The following is a 14,305-nucleotide window of genomic DNA, read 5'->3' on the forward strand; positions in this document are numbered from 1 at the left end:
CTACATATGACCCCATTTCAAAGTTACGATTGCTGAAACGGTTTTGTGCTCTTATGACCCACCACAGAGTCACTGCATCACACACACACACACACTTCTCTTCTCACATCCCACCCAGAGGTGGTATTCAGCAGGTTCTAACCAGTTCTGGAGAACCGGTAGCGAAAATTTTGGAGAACCGGTAAATACCATCTCTGACTGGCCAAGCCCCCATCTATTCTCTGCCTCCCGAGTCCCAGCTGATCGGGAGGGAATGGAGATTTTACAGTATCTTTCCCCTGCATCACTCACAGAACTGGTAGTAAAAAAAATTGATGCATATGTGTGTGTGATACTGCATGCACATATTAACCAAAATGTTTAAGCACAGGTGATTGAAAATGCTACAATGACCTAGTTCACTCTGTATCAGTAAACCATAAAAACATGAATAATAATTTATAAATTACACCTGCATACTAGCTAGGCTCGCATATCACATTAGGTCAAAATGAAACAAATTGTGCTATAGTTTAGCACGGGGGTGAGCAACCTGCAGCTCTGGAGCTGCATATGGCTTTTCCATCCCTCTGCTGCGGCTCCCTGTCGCCGGTCAGCTCCACAATTGATATGGCTTTTGGTTAGGACAAGTAGAGGAAAAAGGACACTGCGCTAGGAGAAGACTCTGTGGTGGGGAAACCAGATTTCCGGTCAGTTCCAGAATTGAACAGGGGGGTTCCGGTTAGGACTTTTGTGGCTCTTTGAGTGTTTAAGGTTGCTGACCCCTGGTTTAGCATAATGCACCAACTGAGCCATAGATTTGAATCGCATATCTACTTTGTCTTGCAACATCCTTTCCCTGTTTTGAGAAAAAGTCTATGAATTGTACCTTACAAGTAAATTTGTATGATTAATACATTGCATCGGCATCTGTTAACACCATCAAACAATATCTGCCTATCCCTCATCCTTTGGAGGGACTTGATAGAAGGATAAAATGCCAAACCTAGTCTAAACATTTGGCAAAATGGGCAGCCAACTATAATAATAATTATATTATAAGAGTCATGGTCACACAGTGGTTAGAGTGCAGTACTGCAGGCTACTTCTGCTGACTGCTGACTGCCTGTAATTTGACAGGTTGAATCTCACCAGGTTCAAGGTTGACTCTGCCTTCCATTCTTCCGAGGTGGGTAAAATGAGGACCCAGATTGTTGGGGTCAATAGGCTGACTCTGTAAGCTGCTTAGAGAGGGCTGTAAAGCGGTATATAAGTCTAAGTGCTATTGCTATTGCTATATCTTGTGACAATATCTTTTCTGCCTGTTCCAGATCCTTGGAAAGGACTTGATGGATAGATAAAAATGCCAAATCCAGTCTAAAATCTGACTAACTCTGCAACCAACAATAATAATTTGAAATGTTTACAAATATACATTTTAGGGTGATCCAGGTACAAGAGGACCATCTGGTCTCCCAGGTGCAACAGGAGAAGGCCTTCCAGGACCAAAAGTAAGTCACAATCAGAATTTGTTTTGGGCCATCACACATCGAAAATAATTATTATCTTCTGTATTGTATGTAGTCCGTTTACTATTCATATTAATTTAAGAGAAACTAATGTCATAACTAATATTTTGTGAATGAAAAGACCAAAAAAAATGAAAACTTAGCAAAATGCAATTCAAATAATAATAAAGATATATTGAAGCAAATATAAAAGTTTACCATTCTTGTTGCAGGACTCGTTGAAATGTTACTTTTAGATTTATTTATTTTTTATTTATTTCGCAAATTTATATAGCTCTCAACTCACACATGGGTGAATCCAGGTATCTTCCAAAATGTAAAAAATCATAGATAATTTCAGAAGTCCTAGTTTGTTCTTGGGAAGTATTTTGAGGTAAAATATAAAGAATATAATGAATAAGGTAGAGATATATCACGTTTTTGCAACTTCTCAACTTCTTCGCTAAGATACAAGTTGTTCAACTTAATTGTGTTAATGGATCCACCAGTTGTTGGAACAGGCTGGTCATTTTGCTGTGATTGGGATCAGATTGTCCCTTTTGCCTCAGAAATCTTTCCTGGGCCACTTGTTACTAGGCTGGCTGTAGCAAGTAGGAAGGCCACTATAATTAATAATAATCATTGATATATCACTTAGAAAAAATGCAGGTCTAAATGAATCGTGCACAAACTACTTCTAGTTGGAACAATCTAGAATAAAAAGATAAAATATTCCTTGAATTGTATTTGACCCCTGGTGTCTTCACAGATACATCTATGTTGTATTCTAGGCAGCCATGTAAAGATGGTACTATATGTTACTGTCATCTTCTTGGATGTTTCTTGGACTTTTTGATATAGTCTCCTCTTTACCCAATACGACTTCCTTCCAATTGTATATAAATAGAACTGTCCTTTAAGGCAGCCATGTTTATTTGAAAAAAAGCAGCCCTAAGATGTAAAATCAAGAGATGCTTCTAGCATAACAGTTAAATTGTAAGATAAACTGATTGCAAACAGGAGAAATTTCAAGGATCTTCATGGTTCTTATACAGATTTTAGATAGCAGCAAAATGAAATACGGTGGCATGTCATGATATCTTTAATGATGGCTATCCTTTTTTCCTGCAGGGAAATATTGGACGACAAGGGCCTCCTGGTGCTTTAGGCCCACCTGGTGAAGGTATACAAGGACCAAAGGTATCATGATTTCTTGGATACTGTGTTAGATATAATATAGAAGGAAAAGCAGACTTCACAAACTAGAGAAAATAGAAATATATATTTTCAATCAGATTTAGAAAATAAGACCGTATTTAATACACAATAAAATTGTCAACTGTTCTGTCAATTAATTATAATTAGGGTGAACAGGGAATTCAAGGAATGCCAGGACCACGTGGGCCTCCTGGAGAAGGACTTCTTGGACCAAAGGTATGTGCTATAATTTTACACAAACATATAGTTTAACTCTGTAGATATGGACTCTGCGTTATCAAGAGGCAACATGGACATTTAATGCTCCCAAGGAGCCTCTCAGAGAACCTTCCAAGAGATTAAAAAATAGGTTTTTATTTATGTATTTAGCGAATTTTGAAATTGCTTCACAGAGAGACACTGGCCAGTGTACAAATAAAATATTAAAACATAAAATCAATATATAGAATTTTTTTTTTTAAAAAAAGGTAAGGATGATTAAAAATCAATGTTAAAACTTAACAAAAAGCCTGGAAAAAATGCAATTTGACCTTACTGCACAAGCAGATTACCATTTGACAGCATAATTCAGGGCAGATGATCTCTGATTGAGAACAATGAGGGATAGGCTACATTTTTTCTAAGGCAATTATTATAATTTCTAAATACATGTAAAGTTTCTCTAAAGAAAATACATTTATAATTTGATGGACCTGACCCATTTGTTTACTTGATTGCTGAATGTAATTCCTAAACTGTCTTTTTTCTTTCTTTCTGTTCAATTGTGTCCGATTATCAGAGACTGCCTGGACAAGTCTCTGCAATTTTCTTGCCAAGGTTTTCAAAAGTAGTTTGTTTTGTCTTCCATCCTAATGCTGAGAGAAAGTGACTACCCCAAGGTCATCTAGCTGGCTTCATGCCTAACGGGGGGCTAGAATAATAGTTTCCCAGTTTTTAACCTGATGCCTTAATCATTATACCAAATTGGCTCTCAAGTCTCAACATATCTTATCCATACAGTAAATATTTTCCTGGGAATTCTCCTATGCTTACCATTAATTGTGGCAATAAATACTTAGGCATTTAGAACAGGAAATTGTAAGCCAAGGATAGCCTTCCTAATGGCCATGATTACCAATATAACTCCAAATATTTCCCTTGGTGCTCACCTCATGTGACTTTGAACAATAATCCCGAAAATGGCAAAATATTAGCCTCAAACATCCCATTGATTGAGGATAAGCATTATTACAAAGAAAGAAAGAAAAAGATGGGTAGCTGCAATGCCATACCAAGCAACCTGGACGTGAATTCATCTGCCCAGAAAAAGGAAAAAGGAGATCACAAGGTAATCCTTGGCTAATGACCACTCATTCAGTGACATTCAAAGTTACGATGGCACTGAGCAAGTGTAGTTGCGACTGGTTCTCAACGTTCCTACTGTTCCAGAAGCCCTGTGGTCATGTGATTGCCACCAGGATTCTCGGCAACCGGTTCACACCTAGGTTGGTTGCAGCATCTCATGGTCACATGACAGGAATTTACATTACATTTAAATAAGATGCTTTACAGATGTTGTGTAACTAATTCAAAGGGAGATCGTGGAACTGCAGGGGAAAGAGGAAGAAAAGGCGAAAAAGGCAATATGGGAGACCCTGGAACAGCTGGAGAACCTGTAAGTACATAAACCCCATCCATCAGATGCTGCAGAATATGTTGCCAAAATGCTGCATGTGCATACATCTTAAGCATTGGCATTAGTTTCAATAAAATAGTTTAGCTTACAGAATAGGTATGGACCCTTCTTTTAAGGGTCCAGATCAATTCTTAAGAAGAATGCAGGAAATCCTAGATTTGCAATAATTCATTTAGCAACCATGTGAAGTTACAAAGGCACTGAAAAAGTGACTGACAGACAGTCCTCACATTTATGACTATCACAGCATCTCCATTGTGAAGCAGTTAAAATGTAAACATTTGGCAATCAACGTGTATTTATGATGGTTGAAGTGTCCCAGGTCATGTGATTGCCATTTGCAGCTTTTCCAACCAGCTTCTGACAAGTGAAGTCAAATGGGGGAAGTTGAATTTGCTTGTTGACCATATCATTCACTTAACAACTGAAATGATTTGTTTAACAATCATGGGAAAAAGTTCATAAAATTGGGTGCAACTAACAATTACCTTGCTTACCAATGGAAATCTTGGTCCCAATTGTGGTGATAAGTCGAAGACTTATCAGTAATTTGAGTAGATTAACTTTCTGAATGAAAGTTCCATCTGGAAAAAATGGGTTGAAATATCTGTAATGAGTAGAATAATAGAATTCAAAACCAGAAGTACAATTTACATTCCTAATATTTCAAATAAAATTACAATAGGGAATTGTTGCTTTCTGAACATTTTATCAGTGGGGTCTTTGATGCTCTCTGAACTTGATTGTTTTCTTGCAGACATTTCATTACCAAGCTAGTCAATGCTCATTACATGAATGCTAGAAAGGACTAGGGTTTACCCTCTTTTTATATACTAGTGACTTGCCCTTGGTGGTTCCATGATTAGGCTGTTGTATACACTTAGCTTGTTTGTCTGAGTTGGTAGTTCCTTGATTGGGGTATTGTTTACTTCTTGAGTCATGGTCTAGTGTTAATTTCTGCTTATCTGGGTGTTGATTGCGGGTGAGCAGATACTTCAGTCTTTTTGACTCTTTGTTTCTTTTTTACTTTTTGATTGTCTCTTGAAATATATATATATATACAGTATATGTGTGTGTGTGTACACACACCCACACACACATACATACACATATACATATAGGTACATACACACACACAAACACACACAATTGTTTATCTCTGTGTTCTTGTTAATGACTAAGTACCAGGCTTCCATGATTGTTTAGCATTTTTGGATTCGGCTTGGTCTAGAATGCTCACAGTTTCCCAGCTGAAATTATGGTTTAGTCTGTCCATGTGTTGTGGAAATTAAGGAGTTTTCATCCCACTGATGATGTTACCTAGTTCGGTAATGAAATGCCTGCAAGAAAGAGAGTACCAAGGACCCCACAGTTGAATTCTGAGCTACAAACATTCTCTTCTATCAGAAACAATTCACTTTATGTCACCATATATTGACAGATTGCATTTTGTAATCATGTGACTGCCGCTTCTACCAAAAGTAATAGAATTACGCTCATTAGGAGGCATGTGCCATTAGAAGGAGGTTCTAGATTTGACATTTAAGAACATGCAATGGGGGAATCTTTTTCATCAGTAAAGTAGCTGACAATATTTCCCCCTTTGTCTAGGTTTGAGGCATGCAAATATCTTTGAGGACTCTCCAACATTTCCCAAGCATAGCCTCTGGCCCTCACTCTTCCTACCTAGCCCAATTGCCCCTTGGAAGAAATTAGTTATGGAAGAGGGCAGGCAGGCTCGGGAGAAAGTTCTCCCTATCTTCAACAGAAAGAATAGGAGCAGGTGATACTGTTTTCATAGGATGGTTGGTCAGGTTCCTATGATTATATGCAGGGGTGGGATCCTGCCAGTTTAACAACCAGTTCGCTCACTCACGCGCCTAACATGCCTGATGTGTGATGCATGCGCATGCACAGTCCACAGGAAAACGGCTGAGGCGCGGCAATCCACTTAGCCACACCTATCATCTGGGCTAAAAACCAAGGAAATATAGGTGAGTATAACCTGGTTCCACCTGAAGGTTGGAGTTAACCGGTTCACTCACAGCTGATCTTCGGCCAACCGGGCCGAACTGGTAGCATCCCACCCCTGATTATATGTGCATTGATTTAGATTGCTTTCTATACCAGCAAATCTTAATGACGAATTAGAAATAATAATAAAATATATTGCCTTTTCAGGGTAGAACTGGACCTAAAGGAGTACAAGGTCTAACAGTAAGCAATCTTTTTCAGAATCAAGTTTAGTTATGCTGTGTTGTTCTCAATTAATGGGTCCCTAATAATAATTACATAAGTGTGGGAAATGAATTATTAATTGCTTAAAGTATATATAAAATGGATACCAGTGCAAGATATCTAAATTGTTTAAAAATGTATCTGTAATTTCCTTTCAAGTGGAAGAAAAAGAGCACAGAAGATATCCTTCTGCCTTTTAAAGACTGTTTCAGTGATTTATTCCCAATGACTTATTCTATGGGTTCTGAGCACAACAGTTTTTCTAAAACTTAATATTTCTGTCTGTACGGGGTTCACATGCTATAAAAAAAATCTAAGAAAATCAAATTATCTCAGTAATAAGAGGCATCAAATAAATGAAATAAAGTTAAAAATTATACTGCAAGTGTAATCTTCCTTCCTTCTTTCCTTACTTTCTTTCTTCCTTCCTTTCCTTCCTTCCTCCCTCCCTCCCTCCCACCCACCCTTTCTCCTGTACAACTAGTAGCCCAACATCATACAGTGTGCATGTGTAGATACATGTCAGAGGTGGGTTGCTCCCGGTTCAGCCCAGATCGGCCGAACCGGTAGTAGCAGCAGTGGGAGGCTCCGCCCATCCGCACGGACGCTTCTGCACATGCACAGAAGCGTCACACACGCACATGAGCGTGCATGGGAGCGCACCCGAACTGATAGTAAAAAAATTGGCAACCCACCTCTGGTACATGTAATATGTATGTGTGAACATGCATGCACAAACAGAAATGGGTCTGTATGCCAAAGTAAAATGTTGCAGAATTGATTAGAATGCATGTTTCCTAGAGGTTTAGATGTTCTTCGTAAAGATAAATGGAGTTTCAGTGTGCTCCACTCTGACTTAGGGAAAGGGGTATTAGTTGCTTGTATTAATTTGTTCTCAATGTCCATTACCAACTAGGTGATGCTCAGCCTGGAAATGAATGAAAAATTGTATATTGTAGTATTTATGCATGCGTGCATGCGTCTGTGTGTGTGTGTGTGTGTGTGTGTGTGTGTGTGTTTGTAGATTTTCATGGGTGTAGATATGCTGGTCTTGTTATATTCAGGTGTTTTCCCATGTAAGATTGAGAGTATCTTGGCGACGTTTCGACGAGGTCCCACTCGCCATCTTCAAGCTGGTGCCTTCGGCTTCCTGCTTGTGTGAGCAAAGTGTGATCAGAGCTGCAGTCTTTCTATAAATATTGGTGAGGTGTGTGTAATGCTGGCTTTGTTGCTGTAAGTGGATTGGTTTGCTGTGTTGTTACATCTTGATTAGTTGATGGAGTTGATGTATGCAGATTAGTCAGCTGTTTTGTAACATCCTGTGTGGCTGAGGTACTAGATGTCTCCCCATTAGTCTTTTGTGTTATAACAACCTGGGTATTGGGCTGTGTGATGACATCCTGAGCTCTAGTGTAGTGATATCCTGAGTTCTGTGCTGCAACATCCTGGGAAGTTGACTGCGTTGTAACATCCTGAGCCTTTGCATTGTAATCTCCTGAGTTCTGTAATGTAATGTCCTGAGCAGATGGCTGTGGTGTAACATCCCAGGCTTTGGTTTGGCTCCAGGTTTGCGGTCTGGCCATGTGTTCATGGCATGTGTCAGTTGCTTTGTGTGGGGGTCGGAGGGGGGTGCAGCAGTTGGTGATGCCATCATGGTTTGGCTTCTGGATGGTGGTTGCATTTTGTCTATGGGATAGGTTTGGGTTTGAGTCTGGTGAGGGTGATTGGTGGTTGTGTCCTGTGTTGTTCTGGGTCCAGTGTCGGTTTTCATGGCTGGGACTCGTTTGTTGACTAGGGCTAGTTTCCAGATGTCTGGTAGGTGGGAGGTATCATCACGTTTATTCATGTTGTGGGGGTGTTTCTCTATTTCGATGGCTTCCATAATTATTCTCTTGTTGAAGTGTTCAGTTTTGGAGATTAATTTGGTTCCTTCAAAAACAATTTCATGTCCTGTTGCTTTAAGAACTTAGGAGGTTATAACGCAAAGGCTCAGGATGTTACAACACAGCCAACCCCCCAGGAGGTTGCAGCACAGGACTCAGGATATCACTACAATAGAACTCAGGATGTCATCACACAGCCCATTACCCAGGTCATTACAACACAAAAGAACAATAGGCACACAGCCAGTACCACAGCCATACAGGATGTTACGAAACAGCCAACTAATCTGCAAACATCAACTCCATCAACTAATCATGATGTTACAACACAGCCAACCAATCCACTTACAGCAGCGGTTCTCAAATAGTGGGGCGTGCCCCCCTGGGGGGGCGCGAGGCTCCGTAAAGGGGGGAGCGAAGGCTCCCTTTCCATCTGGGTGCAACGGCGGCGAAGGCGTGGGCGAGGCATAATATATCCCGCCTGGAAGTGGCAGCACTTCGGACTGTGGATTTTCATTGGAGCCGCGGGCTGGAGCTGTGCAAGAAGCCTGCTCGGGCGGGGCTGGGAGGGAGGGAAGCATGGGACCGCCCGTCTTCGCCACCGCGTAGCTCGCCTCCCCGCCAGCAGCTCCACCGCCAGCATTCCGTCTGGAAGCGGAAGCACAACAGCCGCTGTTGGGGAAGGGACAAAGGGGCGGCGGTCGCCCGATCTTGCCACCGCCACCCCTTCGCCCCTGGTAACGGCGACTGTTGTGCTGCTGCTTCCAGCTGGGATGCTGGAGGAGCTGCTGGCAGGGAGGGAGGGAAGAAGGGCAGAAGGGAGGTGGAAGGAAGGAAAGAAAAGCAGACACGCTGGAGGGAAAGAGGAAAGAAGGCAAGCAGGCAGGAAGGAGGCAGAAGGAAGGAGGGAAGAATGGAACTGGAAGGGAGGCAGGGAAGGAGGGAGGGAGAAAGGAAGGATAGGAGGATAGGGAAAGAGGAAAGAAGGCAGGCAGGCAGAAGGGAGGGAGGTGCAAGGAAGGAAGGAAGCATAGATAAGCAGGAGGGAAAGAAGGAAGGCAGGCAGGCAGGAGGAAAGAGGAAGGAGGGAACTGGAAGGGAGGCAGAGAAGGAGGGAGGGAGAAAGGAAGGATAGGAGGATAGGGAAAGAGGAAAGAAGGCAGGCAGGCAGAAGGGAGGGAGGTGCAAGGAAGGAAGGAAGCATAGATAAGCAGGAGGGAAAGAAGGCAGGCAGGCAGGAGGAAAGAGGAAGGAGGGAACTGGAAGGGAGGCAGGGAAGGAGGGAGGGAGAAAGGAAGGATAGGAGGATAGGGAAAGAGGAAAGAAGGCAGGCAGGCAGAAGGGAAGGAGGTGCAAGGAAGGAAGAAAGCATAGATAAGCAGGAGGGAAAGAAGGCAGGCAGGCAGGGGGAAAGAGGAAGGAGGGAACTGGAAGGGAGGCAGGAAGGAAGGGAGGGTGGAAGGAAGGATAGACAAGTAAGAGGGAAAGAGGAAAGAAAGCATGTGACTACGGTGGGAGACGAGGAAAGACCGGCGTGCTATGTTATGCAGAGGTGTACTTATAACAATTTTATAGACAAATGATACTATTTACAGTCGTGCGGGGGGGGCGCGAAATGTTTTCTTTTTCCTAGGGGGGGCATGACAGAAAATAATTGAGAAGCACTGGCTTACAGCAACAAAGCCAGCACTCCACACACACACACCAATATTTATAGAAAGACTGCAGCTCCGATCATGCTTTGCTCGCACAAGCATGAAGCCGAAGGCACCAGCCTGAAGATGGCGAGTGGGACCTCGTTGAAACGTCGCCAAGATACTCTCAATCTTACACGGGAAAAGACCCGAATACGCCAAGACCTGCATTCTTGTATCCATGAAAATCTACGAAAACATATATATATTACTGAGTAGTGAAAGCCAATTCTCTCTCTGTCTCATAGCCGAGGTTGGCTCCAAGCTGCCAGCTGCTGTAACAGCAGCTGGCAGCTTGGAGCCAACCTCGGCTACGAGAGAGAGAATTGGCTTTCCCCCACCCAGTAATAATCTCCCACACTTCATCCAAATGTTCAGTGTCATACCTGGAGAACTGAAGTAAAATGTTATTTGTATATTTTACAAAATATTGTAAAATAATTGTTGGCAAAATGCAAGAAGACCACAGAAATATTTCATTTTATTTTATTGAGGAATTTTAAGATGTTGCATCCCCCCCCCCCCATTTGGAATTATATGGTTCTATGTAAAGAACAATGTTAAAAATCTAAGAGTACTTTGCAAGTATTTTAAGTATTGGTGATGGATAAGATGACTTTCAGTGCATGAAAATAGGAGAGTATTTTAAGTATAATAAACACTATTTTTATGGTTTTTTGCAAAGGCCATGTTATAAATTGCTGAAAATGAAACAGATCTGTAATACTGTATGTGTGTTTCTTTTCTAACATAGAGAGAAGATATAATTAAGTTAATTAAAGAGATATGTGGTAAGTTTGCAATCTGTCTTGCTATCAGATTCTTATTCTTTCCCCCAAATTGGAAAATTATTAGAATACTCTTTACTCAAAAGATAAAATGAAAATGCCAACAATCAGGTTACTCCGGTGGCATCTGAAAAGCTCAGAAGACTTGGGTTTTTCCCCAAGCACAGGTGTAGGGAGGGGTGGGTGAAAGGATTTAATGTGGAACTGTATGTGTGATGGAATGTGTCTATGAATGGAGAGGTGGCATGATAGACCACAGTGAAGCTGTAGTTACTGAGAAACATGGAAGCACATTCCAAGGAGGGGGATAAGACAAGAGGCAGCCCAGCCCAGAGCTAGATAAGAGATAGACGGAGAGAGTCTGAATATCCATTCCCTAGAACAGTGATGGTTAACCTTTTCGGCACCAATTGCCAAAACTGGAGCGCAGACACATGCATGCCGAGGCACCAGAACCTGGAAGAGAGCAGTTGTCCGATGTGCATGCATGCACCGGAACCCGGAAGAGCAGCTTGCAGCAGCGCGCATGCCCACAGGGAGGTCTCCGCGTCCCATCTCTGGAACGGGTGCCATAGGTTTGCTATCACAGCCCTAGAATCTCCCAGGGTAGATCCATTAGAGCGAGAGTGGTAAAGATACTGTCTATGGTGGGTAAACAAGTAAAGAACTGAATGTTGGTGTTGTTATATGTCGTTCTTTGGTTGGGGCTAACGGTATGTTGGAAGGTAAACTTTGGTGCCAGGTTTTTAATATTTATGGTTTTAATAGATTTAATAAAGTGTTATGTTGTTTTATTATTGATAGTTTTAATTGTGGATTGAGAGCCACCCAGGTTTCAAAATCAGGAGGAGGCTGTATAAATGTTTTGAATGAATAAAATAAAATAAAAATATTGTTTGAATTATAATTGTAATAATGCTCATGTTCAGCGCACATGGAAAGACATATAGTTTGAGCTTTCAGTAAAAAAATATTCAGAATTTAGTTTTGTTTTGTTTTTACTTCCCTTTTACAGGTTGTGGCATTAAATGCAAGGAAATACCTATGGAGCTAGTGTTTGTGATTGACAGTTCTGAAAGTGTTGGCCCAGAGAATTTTGAAATAATCAAAGACTTTGTTACTGCCTTAGTAGACAGAGTAACTGTAGGGAGAAATGCTACTAGAATTGGACTTGTTCTCTACAGCCTGGAAGTTCGGCTCGAATTTGGGCTGAATAGGTACACAGCCCAACAGGATGTGAAACAAGCTATCAGAAAGATGCTGTACATGGGAGAAGGCACTTACACAGGAACTGCCATCCGCAAAGCAACACAAGAAGGCTTTTTTGGGGCTCGAACTGGTGTAAGGAAAGTTGCCATAGTCCTAACCGATGGGCAAGCTGATAAGAGAGAAGCTGTTAAGCTGGATATTGCTGTCCGAGAAGCTCATGCAGCCAACATAGAAATGTACGCGATTGGCATTGTAAATACTTCAGACCCAACACAAGTTGAGTTCTTACGTGAGCTGAATCTAATTGCATCTGATCCAGACAGAGAACATATGTATCTTATTGATGATTTTAATACTCTTCCAGGTGAGCATTTAAACATGGTTCTGAAGAGAAACAGATTCCATTGATTTATAGTGGATATCAGATATACACCAGTGGTGGGATTCAAATTTTTTTACTACTGTGGGCTTGGTGGGTGTGACATGGTGTGGCGTGGCATGGCTTGAGGGGGCATGGTTTGGTGGGCAAGGCAGGGGAAGGATACTGTAAAATCTCCATTCCCTCCCCACTCCAGGGGAAGGATACTGCAAAATCCCCATTTCTTCCCGATCAGCTGGGACTCGGGAGGCAGAGAATAGATGGGGGCAGGGCCAGTCAGAGGTGTTATTTACCAGCTCTCCAAACTACTCAAAATTTCCACTACCGGTTCTTCAGAACTGGTCAGAACCTGCTGAATACCACCTATGAATTATACACACATTCCACAGGTGCCCTTCAAGCTAAAAGGACTTGGTTCTGTGTTTTGGTGAGTCCAGTCAATGAGTATCTTTGTTATGACTAAGGCCCCAAAACAATCAGAGTGGAAATAGAGTATACTGCTAGGAAAAAATACATCATTTTTTTAATGTTATCATTGCAAACTTTGAAGTGTATATTTTTACATGTGTTACCTACCATTCTAGACTAGTTATATGATCACAGATTAAGGCTATTGCCAATGGGAGTCACCAAAACACCACTTGAATGACATAAAGTGACATACAGTAGCTTTTGCTCTATGAAGACTGCTCGTGATGACCAAGAGTTACATGCAACATCTATATTTCTGATCATTTTTATTCAGTATGAGTCAAGGTAGATCTATCCTTAAGAAGATTACCAAACTTGAAAAAAATATTTTTAAAAATTGCCTGGTATAACACATCTATCATATCTGTATTTATAACTCCACAAGAAGGCAATGGATGAACCAACCCATTAATGGTTGGTAATGGTAACCTAAAATTTAATGTTCATTCTGTAATGTTCATTACATCAGAGTACAAATCTTTTCTCTCAAAGGACGACTCAAAAGGTCACAGGTTTGCCTAGTGCCGTGATGGCGAACCTATGGCACGTGTGCCACAGGTGGCATGCGGAGCCATTTGTGAGGGCATGCAAGGTGCTGCCCTGTCAGCTGGGCAGGGTGCATGCGTGCGCTGGCCAGCTGAGTTCACCCTTTTTTAAAGCCATTTTTCGCCCTCCCCAGGCTCCAGAGGCTTTATAGGAGCCTGGGGGGGACGAAAAAAAGCCTCCATGCCCCCCCCAGAGGCCCTCCGGAGGTTTCAGGGACCTTCAGGAGGCTTCCCTGAAGCCTCCGGAGCACTTTAAACAACCCTCCGAGCAAACCGGAAGTCACTTCCGGTTTGCTTGGAGAGTCGCTTTAACTGCTCCTGAGGCTTCAGGGAAGCCTCCTGAAGGTCCCTGAAGCCTCCGTAGGGTCTCCAGGGGGGCGGGGGGCTTTTTTCACCCTCCCCAGGCTCCTCTGGAGCCTCTGGAGCCTGGGGAGGGGGAAAAAGGGATGCAAAAAATGGGGGGTTGCACCTGTAGTGTGTGCATGCGCACTGGGGGAGTGTTACGCATTGCATTTTGGGTGTGTCATGCCCGCGCATGGTCCCCCTGTGCTCCCCCCACTTATGGCACACGAGACAAAAAAGGTTCGCCATCGCTGGCCTAGTGCTTTAGCTAATCCTAACTCTCAATGATCAACCATTTTTCTTTTATGAAAAAATATGCTACTGGAAATACTTTTGCTAGAAACCATTACCCCTACGGTCAGTGTCCTCCTATACA

General features: G+C 42.1%; 1 protein-coding gene across 1 annotated transcript in view; it reads left to right on the forward strand.

The window, feature by feature from the left end:
• Positions 1-14,305, forward strand: part of LOC309384671 (uncharacterized protein) — an 82,363-nt gene that overhangs the window by 63,981 nt on the left and 4,077 nt on the right. The window contains exons 27-33 of the mRNA XM_081938388.1: positions 1,422-1,490; positions 2,619-2,687; positions 2,853-2,921; positions 4,279-4,359; positions 6,562-6,597; positions 10,950-10,986; positions 11,999-12,556. Of these exons, the coding sequence (XP_081794514.1) occupies positions 1,422-1,490; positions 2,619-2,687; positions 2,853-2,921; positions 4,279-4,359; positions 6,562-6,597; positions 10,950-10,986; positions 11,999-12,556 (919 nt within the window). The remainder of the gene's footprint in view (positions 1-1,421; positions 1,491-2,618; positions 2,688-2,852; positions 2,922-4,278; positions 4,360-6,561; positions 6,598-10,949; positions 10,987-11,998; positions 12,557-14,305) is intronic.

This window comes from Natrix helvetica (assembly GCF_964273705.1).
Source record: "Natrix helvetica genome assembly, chromosome: 1".
Classification (NCBI taxonomy): domain Eukaryota; kingdom Metazoa; phylum Chordata; class Lepidosauria; order Squamata; family Natricidae; genus Natrix; species Natrix helvetica.